A 14,234-nucleotide genomic window follows, 5' to 3' on the forward strand; every position below is an offset into this window, starting at 1 on the left:
CATGTGGTCAGATGAAACCAAAGTAGAACTTTTTGGTATAAACTCAACTCGTCGTGTTTGGAGGAAGAAGAATACTGAGTTGCATCCCAAGAACACCATACCTACTGTGAAGCATGGGGGTGGAAACATCATGCTATGGGGCTGTTTTTCTGCCAAGGGGACAGGACGACTGATCCGTGTTAAGGACAGAATGAATGGGGCCATGTATCGTGAGATTTTGAGCCAAAACCTCCTTCCATCAGTGAGAACTTTGAAGATGAAACGAGGCTGGGTCTTCCAACATGACAATGATCCAAAACACACCGCCCGGGCAACAAAGGAGTGGCTCCGTAAGAAGCATTTGAAAGTCCTGGAGTGGCCTAGCCAGTCTCCAGACCTCAACCCCATAGAAAATCTGTGGCGGGAGTTGAAAGTCCGTGTTGCTCGGCGACAGCCCCAAAACATCACTGCTCTCGAGAAGATCTGCATGGAGGAATGGGCCAAAATACCAGCTACTGTGTGTGCAAACCTGGTAAAGACCTATAGTAAACGTTTGACCTCTGTTATTGCCAACAAAGGTTATGTTACAAAGTATTGAGTTGTATTTTTGTTATTGACCAAATACTTATTTTCCACCCTGATTTACGAATAAATTCTTTACAAATCCTACCATGTGGATTCATGGATTTTTTTTTTCACATTCTGTCTCTCACAGTTGAAGTGTACCTCTGGTGCAAATTACTGACCTCTGTCATCATTTTAGGTGGGGGAACTTGCACAATCGGTGGCTGACTAAATACTTTTTTGCCCCACTGTATGTAATGTATATATGTATATATTTCATCTTGTTTGATTGATTGAAACAAGTTGGTAATCTGTGATACTCTCCCTTTTCTTACCACATTAATTTCACTTTCTCCATCTCTTCTTCACTTCTCCACAGTTGGTACTAGCAGGGGTGCCTCCAGAATTTTTTCATAGGGGTACATACAAATATTGGGGGGTAGCACCAAAAACAGAATTTCATGGGTTTTTTTTATGTTGTTGTCAAATATAAGTTACTTGAAAAATTTGGCAATAGAAAAAAAGAATATGTATAGAGTTAATTTCCTGCTATTAAAGTTGATATCATTGAAAATAGGTACATATGAAAACCAAATAAGATTTTGAAATCCATAATATTCTGTTTTAATTGATCGATTGATTGATTGAAGCAGAAGCTGCTTCTATAAGTGGGAGGGATCTAGCAGAGGTGGCGGATAAACCTAACCTTGGTGTCTATTGTCTTATGTAGTCTGAGAGTTGACTGAATGTAGAGTGGGCATTGTTTGTCCTCTGCGGTGGGGACAGGTGGGCCGCCCTGTGCTCTATGGGGCTTGGTGGTGCTGCTGCTGTGGGCCCTGGTCTGGATTGGTCCAGGCCCCCTGCCCTTGGTAGATTTCGGGGAACAGGGATGCCCATGGGGGTCAGCAGGGGAGCTGGCTCCAAGAATAGGGTACTTTGCCCCCACTGCCAATCCTTTCCGCCCCATCCGCAATTGCATCTCTCCTCCCGCTCCTTCACACCACCACACATGCAGGGCCTTGAGGTACAGGTGCGTCACTGAGGTGCAGGGGAGGCATATGTCCTTTTTCCTCTCCAGGCCACCTGTGCCTCAATTTTATTCCACCACTTAGAGGCTCACATTACTTCCACTCTCATGACGCATACATATTGGGCCTTGGGGATGGGCGTCCAAAAGACGGTCTATTTATTTTGCTTCACCTCTGGTGCTGGTGCTCTCAATTTTAAATACATGTAGACATTGAGGGTTCTTGGGAGGGGCTGTGCTGACACCAGCTGCTGAGTATATGTGAAATGGGGGTGGGAATGTATGTTTGTTTGTATCTGAGTGTGTGCCTGTTTGTCTATGTGTAGAGTGGGGTCTTAGACTCCACCTCTCTCGGAACATCTCAAATAACTAATAAACTAATAAACTATGACAGTCAAATTGACCACTATAGCAATCTGATGGGCTTTTTTCTTGGCCTTCAGACAATAATGCTGATTGAAACAGTGCTGGATAGAACAGGCAAAAAAACAAAACAAAAAGAAAAATGATAAATGAATTCTCACAAAAAAGAAGAAAAATGTTGAGGAAAGACAAATAAGTGTTAGATCTTGTAAGGGTGTGGACTGTTGCCTGTCTCTATGTTGGACCTGAGATGCACCAGTGATCTGTATTGGCATCTGCTTTTCTGCAGCCCTATTACATTAATACCAGGATAGAACAGGATGGCTTGGTGCTAGCAGCAGCAGCTTCTGTGACTGTGGGGCCTGTTTTTTTTTTTTGTTTGCCACTTCTTCCACACTAAACTTTTTCTACAAGAAACGTGAGACAACAGCGAAGGTAGGGGAGGCGCCGGTCATATTGAGAGATTTAATTGGGAAATCCACTGTCAGTAATGAAAATGAACCAACGAGCTGCTATCAGTGCTTGTACGGTTGCTACGCAGCAGCCCTTCAGGCTGGCACATCGGCCCAAAAGTGCGATGGCCCACCGGGAAAATGCCAGGTATGCTAGACCAGCCCTGGTGTTTGGTCAGTTATCTTTGTTGTAACCATCCTTCTTCTTATATTGTTGGAAAGCCTGTTTATTTCCCCCTACATTGTGCCACATTTGTAAGGAAAACACATATGAAAATGGAAAATGCACAGTTGCCAAACCTTCTCTGCCAATGCCGAGCAGCTGATTCTACTGTATACTGTTACACTAGGTGTTGACAATTAGGTAGCTGATTGGTGCATGATACACAGCAACTGTAAGCATGGTCCCTACTACAGTGGTCAGTTGAATTCATTTCAATTCAGTTTTATTTATATATTATTACTTTTGCTGCAGCATTTTCGATCAACTGAAGGCTTTTTGGGGAGTTTTCAAGACAACCTGACAATAATGAATTATTGTCCAGCCTGGAAGAAATAAATGCATAAAGTAGTCTTCTCATACAAAATATTTCTAATTTTAGACATATTGTGCAATCAAAAGAAAACAGTTTAATACAGTATGCACACTGAAGAACATACTGTGGTCAAAAAAGATTCATTTAAAAATGATTCTTCACTGTTACTGGAGGCCAAGGTAATGCCATTCAGAGTAAGTATCTGGTTAGAAACCATGTTTCAAATTTTTTAGGGCAGAGCACAATAACCTCAGTTTTATCTGAATCCAGGTCATCCAGGTCTTTATGTTTTAAATACATTCCTATAGTCTAGCTAATTGGTGTGTGTGGTGTCTGTCTTCATGGATAAAGCTGGGTATCATCTACCTAGCAATGAAAACATATGCTATGTTCTCTAATGATACTGCCTAATGGAATCATGTGTAATGTAAAGAGAAGTGGTCTTAGCACTGAACCCTGAAGTGGAGTGGAGAGGATGGAAAAACGGACCTGCAGTCCAGATCTCAGTGCTATTGAACACTTATGGGATTGCCTTGGGTGTGCTGCTTGTGCCAGATTGGCCAATACACTGGGATGCCATCCCACAGCAAGCTGGCCAGCATGAGCAGTAGTGGTTTTTGATACGGGCGACACAGGCGGTTGCCCGGGGCGGCATCGTGGTGGGGGGCGGCATCACAGGCATCAGGAAAAAAAAAAATTGCTCGTACTCATGCTGCCCTGACATCATGCCAGCGCATATTGGGAATGGCATAGGCACCGACCGGTTTTCTATCGCCCATTTGCTGGGAGTAAGGGCGCCCTCCATTTGCGAGGTGCGCCTGCTGCTTGCGGCACAGGGAGGAGAGGGCGGGGGGGTGGTGTATTCTCCGGCTGGCTGGAGCAGCATCTAATAACCAGCTCGCAAAATAACACAAAATAAAAACAAACCAACAAACACGAAAACACCAGACATCATGATACAGACTTACAATTTGCACCGATGTTTTTTCGAAATTCTATAAGCGAAAAGTGAGCGCGAGAGCCCTCGGTGCGCCTGCTCGCTGCTGAAGTCAAAGTAAACTTTATTGTCATCTCCGCTACATACAGTCCAGTATATAGAGAGACGAGACGACGAGGCTCCTGTTACAGCAGTGCAAGTAAACAAACAATAAGAAGAAGAAGAGTAAGAAAATAAATACACACTTTAGGACTCGGGGTAAAGGGATCAATAACAATTTATAATTTATAGTTTGATGATTTAAAGTCTCACACACAACCCGTCAAAAGGGGACGGGGCCCTGCTGCTTCCAAATAGAGCACATTTCATTCATAATGTTGTAAATCCAAATCCATTATGTATTCATGATTTGAATCCTGGAATCCCAGAAATAAACCCTAGACAAAGTGAATCTGTGAACTAAGGTGAAGGTTATGTTGTGGTGATCCTCAGGTTGGGGGATGGGTGTTCATACTGGAGTGCAAAATTAAAACCAATGGGAGATGGACAAGAAAAGTTCAAAGCCATCAGGTCCTCAGTTTAGAAAAAAGAGAAAAGAAGAGGAGGAGAAACGAGCAAAAGATACAGGTAAGCAGATGTGTCATTGGATTATGTCATGTATCCTGAAACAATCAGAATCTTTATTAATCCCTAAGGACACTATATGGGTTACAGTTGTTCCAAGAAGAAATGGTAAAAATAGTAACAGTAACAGACTAAACTCCAAACAATACATTATGTTACAGATTTTAATATTAATTAGTCAGTGTCAGTTGTTGATTTGTCCTGTTCTCATTGTATGACAAATTATGATGGCTGTTTGCTAATCATTTGCATACTATGCTACTATGCATACTCTCTCTCTCTTCATATGTGTGTGTGTGTGTGTGTGTGTGTGTGTGTGTGCAATCCAGTACAATTCACCAATTCGGTACAATGGTACAATCCTTAACATGTTTTGTGTGTGTGTGTGTGTGTGTGTGTGGGGGGGGGCAGAGGTTAGTGCTCGCCCAGGGCGCCAAACAGGCTAGGACCGCCACTGAGCATGAGTGAGGATGAATAAACTGTTAAACTCTTAATATGTCTTGTTTCTTTAGACTAATCATCCAACCACCAAAAAGGAGTCAATTGGAAAATAACCTGTTTGGCATTGGCAGAGATGATATGCCAAGGTTTTCATTGATACAACCCACATACTCAACTCTGCTGCTCAACAAACCAATTAAATTTCCTTATAAATGTTACACCATTTAGAGGAAATGTGTTTTCCAATGGTATAAAATCTACTGCCAAGAAGCACTGTTACAACAAAGAAATATTCAATAATGGCAAGTGCCTAAAAATGGAATGTTAAATGCTGCATCCCATGGAAAGACCAATTTCAAGCTTTGAATTTGAAAAGTAAACGTATGCGATCTGCAGCTATACATAGCTCAGTGGCATTAGCTTGATATCTTCTATTCTAATTATGTTATTTGCTCCCAAATAGAGAGATTTAAATTTCACCGATAACTTTCTATCCAGGCAGAAAAAAAAGAACAATATTTTTTTCACTGATCCTTTACACAAAACAACCCCTAACTATACAACTTGTCACCAACAGAGAAAAAGATAACATGGGAGCCAAGAAAGCCCAGTTTTTTTGTTGATATGCAGCCTCCAGCAGCCTTGACCTATTGCAGCATACCTAAACAAGTGTTCTGGGTCACCTGATCCAACCATAAATTTTATCAAAAAGGAAAGTTGTTTAGTATAATCTTACAACTTAGAAGAATCAATACCATTTTAAAACCAAAGTCTTGTTAAATACTAAGTTATTTTGTATGATGTGTGAAGTTTGCTTTAGGTGGTGTTATGCTTATAAAAATATATAAAAACACAGAAATAAAAAATAAAGGAACCTTCACCTTCTGAATTCTTTATCAAATACATTTTTTTTTTTTACTGGCAAAAGTTGTTTGCAAATGTAATAGGCTAGGTCAGGGGTCAGCAACCCGCGGCTCTTTAGTCTTTATTTTGCGGCTCCGGGTGGTTTGGGAAAATAAATTAGAAGTATTTAGCTGAAGTGTATTTTATTTGTGTTTAGTTCTTTTTTTAACTTGTAGTTCTAAATTGGAAGATTATTGTGATTTTGAAATATAAAAATAAAATTATATCTTATTATTTTTTCATCGCTCAAAATAAGCGTCACACTCGCGGAAGCCGGTGTACCCGCCGAAACGCTGTGCGTTTATCGAGACTTTCAACCCCAGGTAGGCCAATCGTGGATCTTCGGATCCACATTATGTCGGCAGCTGTTCTCCACCGTGAACTACGTTAAAAACAAACACCGCTCACGCCTCACAGACGACAGCTTACATCTGCGTAAAGATGAAAGCCCCGATTTGCAGACGCTGTGCGCAGAGGTTCGGGACCATAAGTCTTATTGTAAACATATCACGGCAGACCTGACGATGTTTGCATGATCATGCTTTTCAGCATCTCTTTATTGACCACTTTTCACACACGGTTGCTGACGCATACAGCCAGCTGTAGCTTTTCAACAGCAGAGAGGGCACAGACTTTAAGGCAGTGAGGCGCGATTGCGGGTCCCGCTCAGGTGCGTCTGCCTCCCCTGCAGCGGCGCTGCAGACCACGCCCCGCCACACACATTAACCAGGTAAAATACATATTTAGGCAGAATTTTGCAAATATCAAATTTTTTTTTGCAGCATAGTGCTTTTTTTTCAAATTATTTTTTAAAAGTCAGGTCAAGGCTCCAAAAGCCCAAAGGCGATATAAGGGTGGCGGCTCACAACAGCTTTTGTTTGCTGGATCATTTTAGTTCAGCTGGGTGTCTTTCCTTTTGTTATATTTCTTTAAGAGTTCAAAATGTGTTATTTACATGAATAAAATGTCATTTTCTCTGTAGCACTTCATGGATTTCATAAGCAACACAACTTAGTTGCTCTGTGGATTCTTTTAAAAAGCAGTTAAAAAATATTCTGTTCAAACAAGCCTTTTGTTGATCTACGTATTTTATATTCTTTACATTATTTACATTTGATCTTTTACATTGTGTATAATGTCTATTGATTGTATTGTTTATTTTAATATTTGTGTACAGCGCTTTGTGACTGCCTGTCTGTGAAAAGCGCTTAATAAATAAACTTTACTTACTTTAGTTGTTCACATAAAGCATAAAGGTAAAAAAAACAATATACAGTGTTATCTTCATTTTAGATGTCAAAAAGTATTTGCGGCTCCCAGTGTTTTCTTTTGCGTGGAAACCAGGTCCAAATGGCTCTTTGGGTGTTAAAGGTTGCTGACCCCTGGCTAGGTAATTAAAAGGCTTTGAGCTTTTAGCATGGTGTGTCCCAGATTAGCATATATACAATTTCTAGATTTCTTGAGATTCTTAGGTATCTGGGTTTTTGAGGAAGCAGTTCATACAAACATTTTTGGATGCAGCTTACACGGTCATATCCAGTACTATTAAATACTCACGGTTTTTCTTGTACATCAGAATCTCAAAAGAGTTCATCTCGTAGTTCTCAAAGGTCTGTCGAACCTTCTCACTCATTTCCTTGTCTGTCAGCTCTCCATACATGAAGCTGCAGAGGAAAACCAAGTATTTGCATTGATACAGTACACATTTACTTGAGACAATCAGTCCTCAATAATCCATGCGGTGGTATCCATGTGTGTTGTGGTACCTGCAGGTGCTGCTCTTTTGCATGACCTCAGCACGATGGTAGCCAGAGAGTTTACAGAAGCCATCATTGCTATAGACGATAGGCCACTCCACGATCTGAGCGTTTCCCAGCACAAAATTGGTATCTGACCACAGAAACCAATAAGTGATAGTCTGCCCTACTTCGCAACATCACATGACTGAAAAATTATATGAATCCAGCATACACAATATTTCTCCACATTTCACGAGGGCTACAACAACTAGTTTAAAAAATGCCCATTGCAGCCTTCCAGAGTCCACATTATTCTGATAAAATATTTTGGTTGTTCAATAGCACCAAACCCAATAGAGAAGCTAAGTTAAGCTAACTATTACGTAAGTAATTATTGCTAATCAATTAAGTGGTAAATTAAACTAATAAATAATTGCCTCACTTTTACACCTGTAAAATCAGTGTTAAACTAATTATGATGATTCTTTTTATTTAATAACCAACTGGCCTACACTTAATACCTGTGCTATTAAAAGACAGTCATTTTTCAATTCAGTTCAATTCAGGTTAATTTATAAAGTGCCAAATCACAACAGTGTCCTCCACGTGCGTTTTATTGTAAGGTTGGGACCCTCCAATAACAGAGGGGAAACCTCTAATAGTGGATGGGAATTAATAAGAATTTATCAATTCCAATACCATTATTATTGATATGGATAAGTGATATTACTTATTGATTCTCTTACTGATTTGTTTGTTACCTGTTGAAGTTCAGGGTCTAGTTGCTGGACCAGGGATGGGATTGACTCAGCTTTAACATCAATCTAGGTTTTTAGCTAGCTTAGTGTTAGCATGTTGTCTGTGCAGGTACTTGCAAAGAGCCGAATTTGTGTTGGCAGCAAAATGTGTTTGTCCTGGATGGAGGTTCCACTTACTCTTGTATTTTTGTCCTTTTGTGAATTAAAAATAAAAGTAATGTCTATATCCACCTTTAAGAATGTGCCAAAATCAGCTGATTATAGTACAAGTGCAAGTGGAATCAATGAGCAGGCACACAGACTAACAGTTCAAAGGAATTGAACTCCTGGGAACTGGTTCTTGATTCCCATCCCACCCCCAACAATCAGATGTTCTATGAGGAAATAAGGCGACGGCAGAAAAGAAAAACTCTTTTTTTTCTGCCCCACATTCTACTTTTACCTCAGGAACCAGAGACTAAGAAAGTAATTAAGTAAGTAACATTTATTTATAAAGCACTTTTCACAGATAAAATATGGATGGTAAAATGGGGCCTGATTATTCAAGACCTTACATAAGGAGAAGGACGTTGAAATTTGATTCTGGATTTAACACGAAGGCAATGAAAAGAAGCTACTATGGGGAAAATACTGTCTTGCTTGTTACTTCCTCTAAGTACTCTAAGGAGCTTGGAAAGAAAAGCGTCTGGACTTCTTTAAGTTGCTTGAAGACGTTTCGCCTCTCATTGCTCTCAGGCGGTGGTTTACGACACTAATTGTCTGCCATCTATAATCCAGTTTTGAGATCCCTTCCCAGACGCCTTAACACCCACTCACATCCTGGGCCATCTGACCTCAGGAAATCACATGATAGGGTGGGGCTAGGTTTCACAATGAGCTCACCCGAAACCTTGGCTGATTGTGACCTACACCCATTTTCACACCTTGGCTCATGTGATTAGGTAGAGGATCATTATTGGGTCAATTGTCCCTCATGGTGGGTTACTTCCACAGATCTTAAATCTGGGACTCTCCACCATTTGACCATAGAACTGAAGAAGCTTCTCGGATGAGAGGTGAAACGTCTTCAAGCAACTTAAAAAAGTCCAGACGCTTTTCTTTCCAAGCTCCTTTGACTACGATGACCTGGATGACTGATAACCTTCACGGACATCTTCCTCTAAGTACTCTATTTTTCTTCTATTATTGTCTTAGGGTCTTTACAATATAAAAGTGCCTTGAAGTGACTGTTGTAAATTGACATCATATAAATATAATGAATGAAAACTCAAGTCATTAAAGTTGCTTATCTTTTCCAGCACGGTCATGGTCTTGGCACTGGATTTAGTGTGCTGCATTCCTTCTTGAGTCTTCATGAATGTCTTTTGTTAATATATAATTAGAGATGCAGTTACCCCCTTTTACTGAATAATGGCTGGTGTAATTCAAAGCATGTCTAGAGGAACTTCCTAGCATTTAAATTAGTGCCTGGTGATATGAAAAAAAAAATATCCATCCATCCATCCATCCATTTTGCAAGTATCTTTTCGATACCAATGCAGCACATTTACATTTCCTAGTATAAGCAACAATGGGACAAGTCTGGGCATTTCTGAGAGAGCACTAGCAGCAAAAAAGGGATTTACTTTAACAACCAGTACTTTGCAAAACATTCAAGAAAATTGTTTCTTGTGAAACTTGGAACCACAAACTGATTATTATTATTATTATAAATGTAGAGTAGGGTCAGTTTGAATTAAGGCAGCTGAGTAATTTTATTCAATTCAGTGAGGTGTGATGGTAATGTTAGCTTACAGCAAAGGTAAATGTAGAATGTTACTATACAGGCTGTGATTTAGTAAAATAATTATTCCCCCCGATTAGTGTGGCTTTAGTTAAAGCAAATACGCCCACAGAGAGCAGCGAGTAACAATTAGAAAATTTTCTTAGTTTTATAGTGTACATATTATTTATTGATGCAATTTGCACTTACGTACTTTTGCTGTTTTTAAGTGACTTCATTTGTACTTTTCTTTGTTTTTAGAAGTAGGGTGGACCCTGGATAACTGGTTTCTTTCTCCTGTTACAGGCCTACACAGGCCTGTGTTCTGTATTGCTTGATATGCATGTTTATTTTAATTTTCTTTAGTGAAGACACAGCTGCTTGCAGGGGGAGGGGGGCTAGGCACGTGTGGTGGAATTCCCTTTTGTGGATTGGAGTGTACATACCGGGAAACAAGTATAACGGGCCATTTAAGTTGCAGTGAGAGTGGCAGTGAGGATTTCAGAAAGATTGCACGGGTGAGTGATTGGTGGCACCCTTGGTCCCTCCTCCCTGTAGGTTGCCTTCAAGTGGCTAGTCTCCACCATTTTAGTTAACTATTTTCTTGAGCTGCTATTTTAACCAAGGGCAGCATCATGGCAGTGAACCTGGTCCTTTAAAGTAATGTTTATTAATAAAGTGTCTTAACGGTTTGGTACTGTCAGCCCTGCTATTTAGTTTGTTTTTATTCTCTGCAGCTCTAAATTGGTAGTTGTTTATCTAATAAACTTTGCTCTATGAAATTGATTTGCCTTACCCCTACTTGTTAATAAGGAGCCTATGTGCCTTTTGTAACTGTTACAACGTGTGAATATATACATATATATATATATATATATATATATATATATATATATATATATATATATATATATATATATATATATGTGTGTGTGTGTGTGTGTGTGTGTGTGTGTGTGTGTGTGTGTGTAGGGAAAGTGAGGGAGAGCGAGAGAGAGAGAGAGAGAGAGAGAGAGAGAGAGAGAGAGAGAGGAATAGCCATCACTGAAAGTAAAGAGCTACCATAATAAATTTAAACCATAATTACTTGTGGTTTCAGTACTACTTAGGTTTTTAGCAATTGCCCGTGTGTGTTTATGTGGCTATGCCTGAAGGCGAAATGAGCAACAAAATCACAAAACATTATATATAAGAAATATATTATCACCATTTGAAGCCAGGTGCAGAACAGATCAGAACCGGATCGTATCTTACCGTTGGACCGGCGGACGATGTTCTCTAGAAACGTGTTCTGAGGGGCCACGAGACCCCGCCGTCCTCTCGCCATCCTGCCGTCCTTCTGCAATGAGCAGAGCGAGCTGCTTCCTGCCGCTCACATATTACATATAAACACGAGCTTCGCACGCTGTATAGTATGTGCTTGTGCTCGCTCTCTCCCCACCTCAGCAGGCTCGCTATTGGCAGATTATTGCTGCACAAGCTTCGAGATGGGCCAGAGACTGGCTGTGATAGAGCGAGCTTCAAACATATGTGGGGAGAGAGGGTGGATGCCAGAGGAGTGAGAGAGGCGTATTGATGCTTTATACAGTGAGCATTACATTATCATCACGTCACTGATTGTAATTAAAAACACTGCAGACATAATATTTCGGTATTAAGAAAACGTACCACAGTAAGTAATTGCACCTGTAGTGAAAACAAATGTGTGGTTTTTTTTTTACTTTATGCTGAAAATGTAAAGTGGGGCCACCTAAACGGAACCAATGTGCTTCAAAGTGTTGCACCTGGGTTTCCCGAGGTGAGGGATTTCGCTCGCTTTTCCAAAGAGAAATAGTTTTCAAGTCTTCAGCCAGGTTCACCGTTTTTTCTAAGTGAAAAAACTTAGAAATACAGTGAAATCTCTCTCTCTCACACACACACACACACACACACACACACACACACACACACACACACACACACACACACACACACACACACGGACTACGTTTGTAAGCTATACCGCATTTCTACTGTACCGAGTTTGCGGCCATGTGATCGTAACTGGAAAAGGCACTATGATATTGTGATAGTGCGCATTTATTTTCGGCACGACAGCTGTGCCATTTGTCTGTTTGTCCCATTTTAATAAACCACAATTTCGGCTGTGATAGTTGCAAAGGCTGGGTCGACATGAGATTGAACTTTATGGATTAAGAATCAGATGATACCCAAGATCATATGTGTCTTACAATAGACGAGCGAATACTTGAATGCATAAGAACACATTCACATGAGATGCAACTTATCTGGAAAGTATGTTTAAAAGATGTTCAGTTTGTGAATTTATTTATTCATGTTGGTGTAACTGCAATTTACTGATCTTGTCAAAGGAGAAATAGAGTGAAATAAAATAGATTTATATTTAACACAAAATGAAGCCTACGTGTTATTAGTTCTACAGGTGTTGAGTACTAGTGGTACAGATTTGATAAAGAAGTTATCGATACAGAGGCTGTGCTGTAAATAAGAATGTTTCCATTTTGCCAATAACTGAATGCCTGTTTAATGGCGATTACTGTAAAAATCAATTTATTTCATTAAAAAAGGCCTAATAACTTTTTGACAGAAGGTTAGCAGGCTATGCTGCTTGTTTTTAGAATTTTTCTTATAGTGCAAGTATTTTGTGACTTTTTTTCCATCTTGTTCAAAAGTTATATTCAAAAGTTTTAGAGAAGAGCGCTCTCTCTTTCTCTCTCTCTTTCATCCCTCTCACCCTTCCTCCCCAGGGCTGACAGAGCTGTTGCCATGGTGAAGTGGGAGGAGTTGTCTGCTCTTATCTTGCAGGACAAGCCCAGTGCAGAAGATGAAACATGACCAAGGGATGGACAAAGACCATAAAGGGAGGGCCAAGTTTAAACCCTTGCCTTGGCCCAACTTTTTTAACCAATCACATTAATGCCTTTATTGTTCCATATTACAAAAATTCTGTTCAATAGGCAGTGGCATCCTTTCCAGTTTGTCTGATGCCAATAAATACTTAATAATCAATTGTGAAAACTTGAAAAATGTTTGGCAGTCCTTACTACTTTGCAGGCATTTGTGGTGCATAGCACTGGCATTACTGTACTGGTCAAGATATTGTCCACAATGCAGCTGTAGACACTGCTGAGGATTTTAGGCAACATACCAGACTACTTGGTATTACACGTCCTCACTGATGTAGATACCCAAGCAGCTTACCCTCTCCACTTCCAGCTCCCAGATGACCGGTGGCAGGTGGAATCTCCTCTTCTTCCACTATGATCTCTTTTGTCTTGGCTGTGTTGAGAGTGAGGTTGTTGTTCTCGCACATAGACATCAGACCTCCCTTCTGTAGGTTGTTTTGTATGTACTGTGTCCTATCAGGATGGTGTTGTCCACAAACTTTAAGAGGATGTTATCTTTGTGATAGGTAACACAGTTGTTGGTGAACAGAGTGTAGCGGATGGGACTGAAAATGCCTCTTTGTGGAGTGCCCATGTTTATAGTAATACCGGCTGAAGGTTTATTACCAACACTGACAGACTGAGGCTTCCCAGTCAAAGAGTCCAGGTGAGGTACAGGCCAAGTGTAGACAGTTTATGGGTGTGTTTGTGGGGAATGACCATGTTAATGGTGTTGGCATTGTTGTTAACAAAAGTGCTAATGTACCCAATCACGTACTTAACGTAATCCTGTATGTTGATGCACGACCAGTCATTTACAGTCCTCATAGAAGTTATTTACAGCATCTTCAATCAAGTAATTAATCACAGACTATATTTATAAATTGGGAAAAGTAACTCTGTGGGTGAATCAAATTTACACTTTTAAATCCATGCAGACACAGAATCTCCTCCTTGGCTCTCTCTCACTCACAAAAACACTTGGCCAGGGAAACATCCAGGCTTCTGCACAGAAGAGATGACGAATTAGCAATCTTCAGAGAAACAATAGAGAAGCAGCCTTAAAGGACAGAGACAATCACTAACACTTATAGTGCAGCGTTCAGGTGAAAACTGCTTTGCTCCCAGCCGATGAAGAACAGGTACTTTGTCATCAACTTACATGGCCCTGTGTTAGTTTTCACCCAGGGCTATGTAGGGTTAGGATTTTTCCCCCTTAATAATAAGCACCATTTGCAAAGTG

General features: G+C 40.3%; 1 protein-coding gene across 4 annotated transcripts in view; it reads right to left on the minus strand.

The window, feature by feature from the left end:
• LOC101482017 (voltage-gated delayed rectifier potassium channel KCNH1) overlaps positions 1–11,807 on the minus strand; it is a 105,783-nt gene extending 93,976 nt beyond the window's left edge. For all 4 annotated transcript variants that reach the window (XM_004572629.4, XM_076884577.1, XM_076884576.1 and 1 more), the window contains exons 1-3: positions 11,340–11,807; positions 7,593–7,716; positions 7,384–7,490 (exon numbers count right to left, since the gene is read on the minus strand). In XM_004572629.4, coding sequence (XP_004572686.3) covers positions 7,384–7,490; positions 7,593–7,716; positions 11,340–11,412 — 304 coding nt within the window. In that variant the 5' untranslated portion in view covers positions 11,413–11,807. The remainder of the gene's footprint in view (positions 1–7,383; positions 7,491–7,592; positions 7,717–11,339) is intronic.
• Positions 11,808–14,234: the final 2,427 nt, after the last annotated feature.

Source organism: Maylandia zebra, linkage group LG6 (genome assembly GCF_041146795.1).
Source record: "Maylandia zebra isolate NMK-2024a linkage group LG6, Mzebra_GT3a, whole genome shotgun sequence".
Classification (NCBI taxonomy): domain Eukaryota; kingdom Metazoa; phylum Chordata; class Actinopteri; order Cichliformes; family Cichlidae; genus Maylandia; species Maylandia zebra.